General features: G+C 38.5%; 1 protein-coding gene across 1 annotated transcript in view; it reads left to right on the forward strand.

Moving 5' to 3' along the window:
* Cntnap2 (contactin associated protein 2) overlaps nucleotides 1-13,896 on the forward strand; it is a 1,671,549-nt gene that overhangs the window by 720,615 nt on the left and 937,038 nt on the right. Inside the window, exon 8 of the mRNA XM_069996967.1 lies at nucleotides 1,506-1,770. Coding sequence (XP_069853068.1) covers nucleotides 1,506-1,770 — 265 coding nt within the window. The remainder of the gene's footprint in view (nucleotides 1-1,505; nucleotides 1,771-13,896) is intronic.

Genomic DNA, 13,896 nt, shown 5'->3' on the forward strand with positions numbered 1-13,896 from the left:
TCATTTTCAAGTCAACATAACTACAGAGTATGTTGTGATTATAAATGCTGTTTCAAACTTGAAATGCAAAAATATATGTCTCTGTTTATATAATATTCATAAAATATTCCTATAAATGTATTCCATTTTCACAAATAATTTCAGGGTCAGACATAGAGGGCTGGATCTACTATTGCCTCCTAATATACATACCTTCTGAAAAATTGTAGGCACATGAGAGACAAATAAGACATTTTATAAGCAGCCTTATAAAGCCAACTGTTTATAGCAAACCAAAAATTGCTTTCAGAGATGTGAGCGCTGATAGTTCAGTAGGATTCATGGGAGCACTGATCCAGCCCTTCTCCCCACGCCTTTGTGTCTTCCTGGTACACGGGGTTGAGTCAGCACCATTACTCAGGAAGAGTCTTGCGTTGTGTGGGGAATCAGGCCCAGCACACAGGCATGCAGTCAATAGTCATATCTCAGTTGCTTGGCTTAGGCAGTTCTTCTCAGCCAAAGAACGCAGTTGCAAAGACTCATCTGCAAAAGTACAGAGCCAATTTAATTTGAATATTAATGTAGAAAGACAACCTGCCCACAATGTGTTGACATCGAATAAATAGGCAGAATAAATAGGGTGTGAATTTACACCATTGTAACATATGAAATTATACATATATGTGTATATATATAGTACATACATAACATATACATGTATACCTACATATATGTGCATACACGTATGTTTTAGAGGTAGAGATGGAGACAGCTAATGAAAAGATACCATCCTATTACATTCCTTAAATTATTACAACAGGATAAAATAGTTGAAACAAATGCAGGTTTTCAGATCTTTGTAGAAAAGGTACGGAGGTGCTAGAATACCTAATTCAGTGTATGTGGATGGCAAATCAATAGTGTTTGTACCAAAAGATCAGTTATTTTACCAAGTCCATAAGATTGAATGCATTGCGTAGATAAACTCATTTTAAGGAACTTAAATGAATTTTGAGTTGGATAACAAAATAATTTGTAGTAATCACAATTATAGTCATGTCAAGCAGTTAATAAATTCTTTTATAGTAGGTATACCGATAAACCCCAAGGTATTTGCTCTGGAATATCAATTCAATGCCAGCAAGCAAATAACCATCATTCACTGTGAGACCAGTCCCATACTGAGCCTTGGCCTGGGTGAGGGAGAGGAAGAGGGGGAGGACCCATCTCCCTCAGCCTGTGTTCTGGCCCCATCAGTGCTGCAGGTCCTTCCTGAGTCTGAAAGACAGGCATCCCAATGTCAGCCCATCCCATCAGGACGTCAAACTCTCAATGAGAGATGGCCGGCTGTGATAGGATGCTCATCAGATAGATTCACAAGCACTTCAGTTTCTGCTTGCCTCAGGCTGAGTTTCTGGTTAGAGATCTGTGAAATGGTCCCCTCATCCACCCTCTTGCGGGAATGTGTATCTGATACCTCTATGTCTCCACTCAGGCTTTTCTTCTCTTTCCTTTTTTCTTTTTAGGGAAATTTGAGTTTTTCTTGTGTGGAGCCCTACACAGTCCCTGTCTTTTTTAATGCTACGAGTTACCTGGAGGTACCTGGGAGGTCTCACCAGGACCTGTTCTCGGTCAGTTTCCAGTTCAGGACTTGGAACCCCAACGGTCTCCTGCTGTTCAGCCACTTCGCAGACAATTTGGGCAACGTGGAGATCGACCTCACCGAGAGCAAAGTGGGCGTCAGGGTCAATGTCACGCACATCAGGATGAGCCAAATCGACATCTCCTCAGGTCAGTGAACTCGCCTCCTGGCCTGTCCGGAAGCAGCGTTTGGATGCTCAGAGCTTCATTGTGTTTAATCGGTGTTGCAAGCTCGTGATTCTCCTGTCACTCAGATGCTTGAGTTTCTTGCTTGGTTGGGTGGTGTGCTGATTAACTAAGGGAAATGAGAATTTACCGGAAGAAAGGGATTCATGGTGACCAAGAATAGCTGAAAAGATTTGGGAATGTTGCTTCTCATTTAATAGAGAAATGGCTGTTGCTTGAAGAGAGCATTGTATGCTTCACATGAAAACCTCTTTATCACAGCATAACATGATCTGATATCTTGACCTTAAGGCCATTCAAACAACTTTGGCTATCAGTAACAGTATAACATGAATTTAATTGTAAGTTTAAAGGAATAGTCAACTTTTGAACTACTAAAAATTTGTAAAGTGTCAGGAAATGAAAGAAGAAAAAGGTAAATACAAAGTGGGATGCCTATATTGTACATCAAGCATGGGATTACTGGCTTGACTAAGTAATATCATGGTGGGGAGGACAGTACTGGGTATGAACTCAGGACTTCTGGCTCCCAGGTGGCATTTTCACTCAAAACCAACACTCTGCCACTGGACTAACAGTTGGGCTTTAGGACATTTGCTGGTCCAATGGAGAGAAATCTCACAGACCTCTCTGTCTGGGCTGGCTTTGGATCATGATCCTTAGATCTCAGCTTCCTGAGCAGAGAGGCTCAAGCATAAGGAGAGATGTGAGGAGCTGAGGATTAGATAATGACAGATGAGACTTGGTGGCACCAGCACTTGCTTTGATCAATCACATCAACACAAGGAACGCTGATATTACCAACTAAAGTATGATATGAAGGTATAATTGGTACATGTGAGATGGCACTTATAAATAGCAAGAATGGCACCAAATTTCTCTAGATATTCCTTGTTGTTTTCCACCAAGTGTTTCTAGGTATTTTTATTTTGTGAAGAACAATTTAGGAATAGGACAGAAAGAACGAACCTTTAATGAGCAGTTAGTACACAGCAAATAATGAGAGTGAATATTACAGTGGAAAGCTCAATTGTGCAAATGTGGGCTTTGGTTGCTAGTATCGTGGTTGCTGCACACACATCTGATACCAACTCCAACACATGAGAAACTCTGCTTAGCACATCTTCCTCTTGGATGAGAACACTGTCAAGGCAGAAGCCAGCCTTTCCTTTTCTATCACTATCCAGCATAACTTCACTAGACAAGGCAGTCCAATAATAGTTATCAAGTTCAATGCCCTTGCTCTTTTAACTGGTTGGTGCTCAACCACAGAATTTCTCCTGGTGAAGGCTTTTGTTTTCTTGTAAAATGGGTTCTGTGCTTGTATGCTTGTGTATGTGTGTGTGTGTGTGTGTGTGTGTGTGTGTGTGTGTGCATGTGTGTACTTCACTGAGAAGAAATGAAGAAGTATGGTTCTCTCAGAGGTATGCCTGGATTATTTTTTTATTTATATATATTTTTCATTGTAAAGATACTGTACAGAGGGGTTATAGTTACATGAGTAGGATAATGAGCACATTTCCTATGGAGCATTTTTAACATAGTGTCTTGTAAATCTCGTTGTTACAATGGGTCAACCTGTATCCATGGTTCAGCATTTTGTTATTTCCCTTCCCCTCCCCAAATTAGCAAAATATATATACAAGATGCAGTATGCCTGGATTCTTGAAATTGAACTGTGAACAACTGTGATATTCATTGTCTCTGAGTTTGTTAGTTATGAGTTGCCTATGAGTTTGTTAGTTACCCAAAATGACGATAAACTATATGTTGTCATTTCTTTCCTACATAAGCTCACCCAGGAAGATATATAGAAGTAAGAAAATCTGTAGAGACTAAATAAGATAAACCAAATACACACAAAAGATTTACACAGTTGAAGAACTCCTGACTGCTGGGATTAAAGGATCTTTTCTAGTGACTAAACACATAAAATCATTCCTTATCTTCCCACCTGACAGTCTCTAGTAAACCCAAACTAGCTGGCAGGGTCCCATGTAACATGAACCATTACTTTTGAAATGATAAAATCTAAACCTAATGATTAAAGCACTTATTCATTTGATTTGGCCTTATTTAGGACTGTTTCCTAGTTGAAGCTATGCCTTAAATACTTTAAAAAATTTATTGTAAAGGTGATGTACAGAGGGGCAATATATGTCAGGTAATGAGTACATTTCCTTCTGAATGTTGTCATCCATCCCCTTGTTCTCTCCCAGTTTTCATAAACAAATTAGCCAAGGAATCAAATTTGTGACCACTAGTTCACCTAAATGATTTGCCTAAATATAATAAAAATAGACTCTAGAAGATTTGTCAGTTTAGCCTATTTGTAAACACTGTTCATGTTTAAGGGAAGTAGCACATGTAGAAACACATTCATTAAAAATACAACATATGGACAACCATTTATTTGCATTTTATCCAATTTGAAAAGACAAATAATAGTATAATATATAGCATATAATATATAGATAATATATAATAATTGGTAAATACATATAATACAGAAAATAACCACTGCATGTTACTTGGTTTTAGAAATACCTTGGTTACAAAATATTTATGAGCATGCAGGCAATCTGAAGGAGAAATATACATACTAGTTGTATCCTTGCCAAGTAGCACATTGACTGGTTCAACAGAATAGAGTTGTATTTTGGTCTTGATTTCAGTTAATACCATCTTTGTTTCAAGATCACGGTAACTCAATGGATTCCTAGTCTTTTTTGTGTGTGTGATGATCGGGCTGGGAAGGATGGGTAGCATAATCAAAGGGGTGGCATGGATCAAGATACATGGTACTTATAATTGGAGGCGCTTGATGGAACCCTCTTTGCACAACTATAAACCTTGTTTGTTTTCTTAGATAGTATTGTTCTCAGGAACTGGTCTAGCACTAACTTACAAATAAGAGAGGATTTACTGTGTGATCCACGTTTCCCTTATACACGTACCTTCACGCTCAGCTTATTTTCCAATTGTTTCTTCTGTCAAGGACAGCGGACTCAGTTAGGTACTTCATCAAACTCCAAGTAAACTCAACTTTGCACTGTTGGTGATATTTCTCTGAAGATACTTTCTAAGTTGCAAAATCAAGTTAAACAATATTTCACTATATTTAGGATAGTGTTTACTGACTTACCAATGCATAATTATGTATTACTTTTTAAAATAAGAAATAGGGGGAAATAAGATGATAAATAGGGTCAAAGGATCAAAAGATAACAAGAAGGATTTCACTATATTTAGGATAGTGTTTACTGACTTACCAATGCATAATTATGTATTACTTTTTAAAATAAGAAATAGGGGGAAATAAGATGATAAATAGGGTCAAAGGATCAAAAGATAACAAGAAGGAGATGTTTCTTATTGATTCTTTAGAATCCTGCAGAAGATGGATCTAGAACTGATCTTTCCAAAGGATTTTCATCCAAACACAGCAAGAAAACAGGTTCCACCCAAGATCAATTGCTATCTATGTGTCCATATATATGTATATATATATATATATATGATTTATATAAATGAATATAGATAAGTAATATATATGATTTTTATATACATATATTTATCCAGGTAAATGATATATGTCATACAAATATATGATTTTGGGGGGGGGGCGTTGAATGATGATGATCCTGCAGTTTGAACTCAGTGCCTGAATGCTGTCCCCGAGCTCTTCTTACTCAAAACTAATATTCTACCTCTTCTGACTTTTTAAGGGTTAATTGGAGATGAATCTCTTGGGCTCAAATTTGGCTTTGAATGGCAATTCTCAGATCTCAACCTCTGGAGTGGCTAGGATGGTAGGTGTGAGCCTCTAGCACCCAGTTACCTGAGTACTTTAAAAATAATACAGTAAGTGTGATATTTTCCCTTCTATTTATTTCCCCATTGAAAACATTGGCATATTCCTCCATCATGGTTTTATGCCCATGAAGCACCAACCTACAAATTTGTGTTGATATTTTTAAAGTATTAGTTGACTAGGGTTTTTTAATCCATCATTCCATTTGGAAAACTGAATGTGTCTTTTGAGGTGTTTTTTTTTAAGTCTTACAATAGCATAAGCATTAACATGTATTACTCTCTGCTGTATTACTGAAAACAAAAGACTGACCTACCATCTATAGTAAAGTTTTCATTGCTAAATGCTTCAATTTTATGTGACCAAAACAGACAAATATTTATAATAATATGTATGGCATTCCCATTTTAATAAGGTTCTAAAATGTGATTCAGCATGCATCTAATGGGGAATAGGTAATTTCTATTAATGTCTTATCTCACCTATTGGGAAAACGAATCAATTCCCATTGATTTTCCCTTACGCAAACAAAGCCTTTCAGAAAAGTCATTCTGAATATATCCTAGTCCAGGATCAATGGTGTAGGTAAGCCTGAGCACTTGGGTTGTTTATGTCACCATTATTTCAATTTTAGAAGAATGACTCGGCATCTAAAACTGCTCAGAAATCCTGAGCTTGGCAAAGATCGTCGTTGTTTGTATTTCTGTCTCCAAAGAAGATCCTCAGTGGCCTTGTTTCATTGACTTTTGTTTCTTAGTAAAATTTCTTTGCAAAGCTCCACTTTCCACCTGTGTCAGGAGAGGTGGATTTTCTGTTGGTTTAGATGAAGCTGGGGCATACACTGGAAAACACTGACAAGCTCTCAGTCCCATCTGAACAGGTGCAGTTTTTTGGAACTGTCTCTTGACACTGCCTGTCCTAAGCAATAGAATACCCCTTCCCGGAATTGTATAAACTTTTTAAGAAGGTAGTCAGGTATAATCCTGCCACTGTAGAAGGCTGGGCAGGAGCATGAGTTTTAAGCCAGTCTGAGCTACATAAAGAGATAAGGACTTATCTCTTTCTAGTTTGAAGCCAGCCCAAGCAGAAAAGTCCATGACGCTTATCTCCATTCAACTCCACAGAAAAAGCCAGGAGTGGTACTGTGGCTCAAAATTGTAGAATGCTAGCCTGGAGCAAAATAAGCTCTGTGACAGAGTGCAGGCCCAGAGTTCAAGCCCAGGACTGACAAAAATTAATTAATTAATTAATTAATTAATTAAGAGAAGAAACTAACAACAAAAACTAGCTAATAGGATAGTATTTCTTTAAAGGAATGAATCCATACCAATTTCCAAAGTTTTCACTGAAAACTTCTCCTTTGTGATAAATCTTTTCCAACATGTAAGAACGATTTCCTTTGCAATACAGGGGATTTTTTTAATGTTTTAATTGCTTACTGGGAAATGAATTTTAGCTCTGTGCTTTCAACCTGCTGATATTATTTCAAGATTCCTTCAATAAATTTTCATAATTCAGAAATTAAATAACATGTAACTCGTCAGTCCTCCATATATTCCAAGTGATTTATTTTAGAATTACTATAGGAAAGCAATTGGAGAATTATTTGTTATATGTATTTTGTCCCTTAGCTCAAGTAAAAGCCATAATTATTAGAAGCCTTGGAAATGCTACTCCCTTTTGATCCATTAAATTTGAGTTATTTCTCTTCTTGAAAATTAAGAGGTACACAGATATTTATCTCAGCATGGATGCAATAATAAAAATAATTGATAATGGACAGATGATTGTCAAGAGTGTATCCTTATGTGGAATACTATTGTGTCAGCATTCATCAACTAGAATTTCATACTGTGGAGAATTATTACAGTGTGAATAAAAATGTGTACAATAAGAAGAGGCTGGGGCCTGGAGAAGCACACTCACCACCCACCCAGGGCTTAGGAGCAGAGGCAGGATGATGAAGATCAAGGCCAGCTTGGACCGAATAGTAAGATCTTTTCCTACCACAAAACAAAACACAAGGAAGGAGAATATGGCCCTAGATTTGTTGTTATGAATATGTAGCTAGTGCAAAGATTAGAATAAAATGAGAATGTTAAAAATGATTACCTCTAATTGATGGGTTATCAGTCCATCTTACATACACACAAGGAACAACACTGATTTTTCTCTCATGTCCAACCCCTCGATCAAATATCATTATTCCCAAATAATGCACAAAATATACTTACCCACAAAAATTGTCCTGATGGGTTTATAAACCTCTAAGAAGTTCCACCCCAATGCAAATCTATCATTCAAAGTTGCTGAAATCAACCCTGGCTCTAGGATCTCAAGGGGACAAGAGAAACTATGGAAGGATTGCTGAGAGAAACACGTTCGCCCCAGGAGGAGCCCAGGAGGAGCCCAGGATGCTCCTGCACAATCACAGATACAAACACTGGTATCCTTGGATATATCCATATCATCCTTTGCTGATTTTATTATCCAGATTCATGAGTAGCTTTGCCCCAGGAGCCACATGATACCCAGTAAAAAGCATCTGAGCGAATGCTATCTTGCCCTTGGGTCCTTCGCCCAACTGATTTTTTATTGTGCTTCGATTCCCACAGTGGCTGTACCATCTTTGTGCAAGCTGAGTGGAAATCTACTTTTAATTACATTTCAGTGCAGGCTGGAGCACTTTTCGCAATAGGTGCATTATATTCCAAGATGAAGGAAAGCGGGAAGGAATGCTGGAGAATCATTTTGTCATATTAGGGATTGACTTATTCTTTAGAAACAAAGGAGACACCTTAAGTTATAATCATACTCCAGGATTCCATATCTATTATAGTTTCTATAAAATTTCCAGGCTTTAAAAAGTGCCTTTTCCAGGGAAGATAAGTAAAATGAGGTTGAGTTCCTTGTGCGTGTGAGAGGCGGGTGGTATGTAGCGATAGTTGTGTTGTGTTGTTTTTTTTTTAATTGTAAGAAAAGAATAACATTTTAGTAATCTTTGATGGATGAAATGGAGGTTAAAAATTACCTATGGGAACCAGATCATGTTTTAAAAGTTCCAGTTTATTGTACCAATAGCTAATCAGAGAGACAAAAATCATTCATCATCAGTAAGGAGTCTATAGCCTTGAAATTCCAAAGTTCACATACAGAGGTGTGCAGCTAGATGTCTCCAAAACAAGAATACAGCAGGGCACAGAAACAAATGAAGCTTTGTTGAAAATACTTCCTATGCACTAAAATGTAATGGCTGAACCCATTTCTGAGACCTAAAACTTCTCAAATGATAGAGGAAAAGTTGGCGAACTTGAGTTATGTAGAGACACATGAAAACAAGATAGCTAAGCCAAGTTTAGATAATTTTTTGCAATTAAATACTAAATTTTCTTTCAAATATTTAATAAAATATATAACATGTGGGTATGAAGCAATCAGGGCATACGGATCTTGGCAATCAGAAAAAAAACAAAGCCAAGTATTTCCACTGGGATCTCTAGCACCAGTGTCTCACTCCTCCATCAACCTCCTGAGAGTAATGGCCCCTGGGAAATTGGCTTGCCCAGGAAATTCAGACTGGGAGATGATAGTATCTGTGAGCAACTACTTTATTTTCATGAGTTTTAAACAGTCCCAGAAGAATGCAGGGTGATTGGATTACCTGTTGCTTGGTTTAAATTACTTGTGTAATTGAGCTTCATTTTGTGTATGCACGTGTGTGGGTCCTACAGGTGATGATAGAAGCACTTTGAGAACCTCACAAAGCTCCGAGAGAAGTAAAAAGAATGATTTATCTGGATTCCAAATCTGGCGCTGAGTCACCCTGTTTCTTAGTTCTTTTGTTTTTATAAAGGTTCTTTGCAAGAAAATCTGAGGAGAGTGCCCAATACAGTTTAGGAAATCGCTACCTGGTGTTTAGGATGCAAACATAATATCAGGAAATAGGAAAGTTCCTGTCTCCATCTTTCCCCTTGACTCGGTTCCATGCAGCATTTTATTCTGTTACATTTCCCTTGAGCATTGTCTAACCTGGGCACAGACTCTCCTCCTGCTAAATGAATTTCAGCATTTCTCCTGAGTCTTCCTTTTCCTCTCCACTACCACAGTTTTCCTCCCATGCCCCGGGAGCCAGTTTTTACAATTGAAATTCCACCCAGATCTTTCCTACAGCACTTGTTAACATCTCAGGATTCTTCTTCTTCATACAAACTATACTCTTCTGCTAGAACTTTCGGTCTTTCTCAGATGTTTTCATGGACGGCATGACTGCGGTGGGACATGGGTGCAGAGGCTGGAACTTCCTGCGCCAGGACGCAGCCAGCAGCGGCCATCCCTGCCTAGATGTGGGAACATTGCTTACTTCAGACTTCCCTGTGTTCTTCTCCCTCACTCTGGCTCTCTGCCCTTTGATTTTAGACCTCATATTGTTGACTTTACCCCTGTTGCAATCTAGTCAGGCCCATGAATATTGCCTGCTTCTTTGGATATGAATTTTCACAATCTTCCACATAGAAATAGCTCTTACAACCCCTGTGCTGAACCAGGCCAAATCTCTGCCTCACCTATTGCCAAATACCAATTAAAGATGATCTATATCTACATCTAGCTACCTATCTATGGATCTATCTATTTATGTGTGTATATAATATGTATAGCATACATATAATATATTGTACATACATAACTATTGTGCATATGTAATAATGTAAGCACAATACTCTAAGCTCTTTGATTTTCTTGAGCATGGCTGACACTGTAGCCATAAAAGACTTCCAATTCTACATTTTTACAGAACCAGGAATCAAGGAAATCACTCATTAGGAAAAAAAGAAACAACTGAAGGCCCAGAGCCCAGTCACTGACATCAGCCAGCAGCATTGTTTTTACCTAGACCTGCTCAAGCACTTCTCCACCCAGCCTCTAAGAGGTTGGAGGAAATGAGTCTGTTAAGCCTTGTGACCTCAGATCTCAGGGCAATCTCTATGTACTTGTGATAACAGATAATGCTCCTGAATGATTATTCTTCCCATCACTACCATGCTTAAGACAATTATAGACTTGTAGGTTGGATATTATTGAGAAACATTTGCTGTAACTCATTGAGATCCTTGGTACAATCCTTAGAATGAACTAAATTCAAAACCGTAAAGAAAATCCTAATCTAGTCCTCTGTCTTTGCCTCGCCCCTATAATAATTTAACAACTTCTTTGGCAGTTTTTCACCCACCAATCATTTTCTTCATTTAAAGATGCATTGCAGGAAAAGAGAACCCAAACCACTTAATAGCTTAAAAACTGTTTCAATCACTGACCCATTTGTGACAGTGCCATAATCTGAGCATGGGCTCTGGAGCCTAGGGGCTGGTACTGACTCACTCCTTCCTCTATTCTAGTCTGTGTGTAAAGATAATGTGCCCTAGTGTGCCAAGTCATGAAAGGCTGTCCACAGTACTGTAGAAGAAAGAACAGTATCATCTAACATCACTGTATTTAATGATGGAGTGAAGTGAGTGAGGAACTCGCCCTTGCCCAGGGGGTAAATGATAGCGCTTCCCAGGGTTTCTGAGAACCTGCAGCAGAAGCCCACCTTCTTGGCTAGGCCATTGTCCTGACTTGAACAGCATGGTCTTCATTCACCTGGGTTCTGCCGGTACTCTTGACTGGGATACATCTGAAATGCCTGTGGAAGGCAGCATTGAAATCCAAAGAAGCTTTTGGTTTGACCCATTGGGATTACCATAGCAACTGTTAAAGTCATCTCTCATAGGTTGCTTAGATTCAAGGAAGACATTTTATTTCCTGTGATGGAAAGGATAACCTCCATTTTTTACAGTACCACACAGAGCACACAGAAGTGGAATCCAATCATAGTATTTGGTGACTCCTCCTCCTCCTCCTCCTCCTCCTCCTCCTCCTCCTCCTCCTCCTCCTCCTCCCCCTCCCCCTCCTCCCCTCCCCCTCCCCCTCCTCCCCCTCCCCCTCCTCCTCCTCCTCCCCTTCCTCCTCCTCCTCCTCCTCCTTCTCCTTTTTTACATTGTGCCAAGTAGTATAACAATTTTCCAGTAATTCCTTTCCCTGGATGGCATTCCAGCAGACTCTTGACCATCTTTCCAGGTCTAATTTTTATTCTGATGTTTGTCTTTAAACCCCAGGGGACAATTTATAACCTTCAGTATAGCTTTCATATTTTGAATAAGAACTTTTTTTCTGTTGTGGTTCTATCTTAAATTACAAGCTCCTTAACCTCTGTCTCACTCATCTGTAGTCCCAGCACTTCGAATATTGGTCAGAAAATAGACCTTCAAGACTTTTCTCGAGGCTGTATCCTGCTGGATTTGTGCACACACTATTGCAAGATGTCCCTGCTCTTCTCTCTGGGCCTGTCTTTCTAAACAAGACTTTCTACACATCCACACATGATTCCAATTCCCTTCAGTAGTGTTCTTATCCAAAACGCTTCCTTGTGGCCTTGAGCAGTGATGATTGAGTCTTAATTGTCCTCCACATAAAGCCCCAATTTTCATCCCATGATGATCACAATTCCCTCTAAAAAGGTTCTATCGCGCTTCCTGCTTTCACCTGTTTGCTATATGACATCGTCCAGACATTGAACTAATTTCATTGAAAGCCCTCTGACTCCCAAGCCCTTAACTACAACCCTGCTTTCCTTCCTCCTGTCTGTCTCTGAGCCTACATGATGTCATACGTGTGGCATGTCCTTCTCTTCTTGATTTACTCTTTGTATTGAGATAATTCCAACTTGTTACAAACTGTAACTTCCTAATTCTCTTGTCTTGATCAACTTATGGGAAGCAAATTCCGTGTGAAAGGAATGAGCTAGTATCTCAGAGGAAATAATTGCTTAACGGTGGGAGGCTAATGTGTGTGAAATTGATCAGGACCCAAATTTTTATTTGAGAGTTCTATAGTTTAAGAAGAACTTATTTTTTTAATATTATAGTGAAGCCTGAAGCCACACTGGGTATGGTCCTTTATGAATAAAATAAAAGCATGTATGTATTTGCCGACAAATGTATTCTCAGGAGCACGACATGAAGTAAAACCTTGAAATTAGTCGCATTTATATTTGCACACAGAATACAAAAGAGCAATGTGCATGGTTAAAATTAATTTATCCTTATTCTCTTCTTGAGCCGTCAGAAAGCATTCAGATTGACAACTCGAAGGAGAAGGAAAAAAGGAATCCACTTTTTTTCAACCTTCTCTGTGAGCCTGATTTCTAGTCAGGTTCACACTTGGTAAAAGCACTGTCCATCTGTTGGGAGAGCACAGTCAGATTTTCCGGATGATCAAATCATTTCATCTCGGACTTCCGCTATTTGGTCATTGCAGGCAGTGCTATTGTGATTTAGGGAACTATACAATAAAACTTCACAGGAAACACTTCAATTGCAATGAGGAGTGCAACTTACCTTCTGCATTCTTCTACGCAGAGCCAGCACATTTATTCTAGGTTCATGCCAGTGTGTCTTCTCCAGTGCTAGCATACTTCAGCTACAGTAGGAGGAGCACAGGGAGTCGATTTGCTACTTTCCCCCATGGCCTTTAATTTTTATAATTTATCCTTTTTAAACATTTATCTTTAAGTAGTTGAACAAAGGATTTCAATTCCACTTGTCAGTTTACCAATAAAACACATTTGATCAACATCACCCTTTCTGCTCTTTTCCTAATCCCACCCATCCCACAGTTCTCCTAGTTCCATTCACCTGTGAACATTGAATAGCATGAATGTATTTTCTCATTCTTCCTGTCTTTATTCATTTGTCTACCTTCTCTCTCCCTTTATCTTCACTGTCCCCCAATGCCCTCATTTCCAGTTCCGTATTATTTCATTTTGTTAGACTGTAAGTTATTTATTTATTCAAAGGAGTGACACTACTGGTCTTCTCCCCCGCATATACCAATACTCTAGTTAAACTCATTGGTGTATATATGCATATAATCCAGTATGTATTTGCATCTAACTTCCATATCTGAGAGAAAGCCTGTTTCTTATGTATTTCTGAGCCTGACTTAATTCACATAATTTTTCTCAAGTCCATCCATTTTCCTACAAATGACAAATGATGTCCTGGAATATCATTCTTCTTGATAGATGTGCATGCATATATATACATATATAATAAATGTACATATTTATATGTATAATATCATATTTTCTTCCATTCAAAGGCATTTGGGCTGATTGTATGATTTGGCTATGATTAATAGTGCCTTTACTGTTTCATCACATATAATCTTTTAGATATTCA

This window comes from Dipodomys merriami, unplaced genomic scaffold (genome assembly GCF_024711535.1).
Source record: "Dipodomys merriami isolate MVZ:Mamm:240054 unplaced genomic scaffold, mDipMer1.0.p SCAF_5, whole genome shotgun sequence".
NCBI classification, from domain to species: Eukaryota; Metazoa; Chordata; class Mammalia; order Rodentia; family Heteromyidae; genus Dipodomys; species Dipodomys merriami.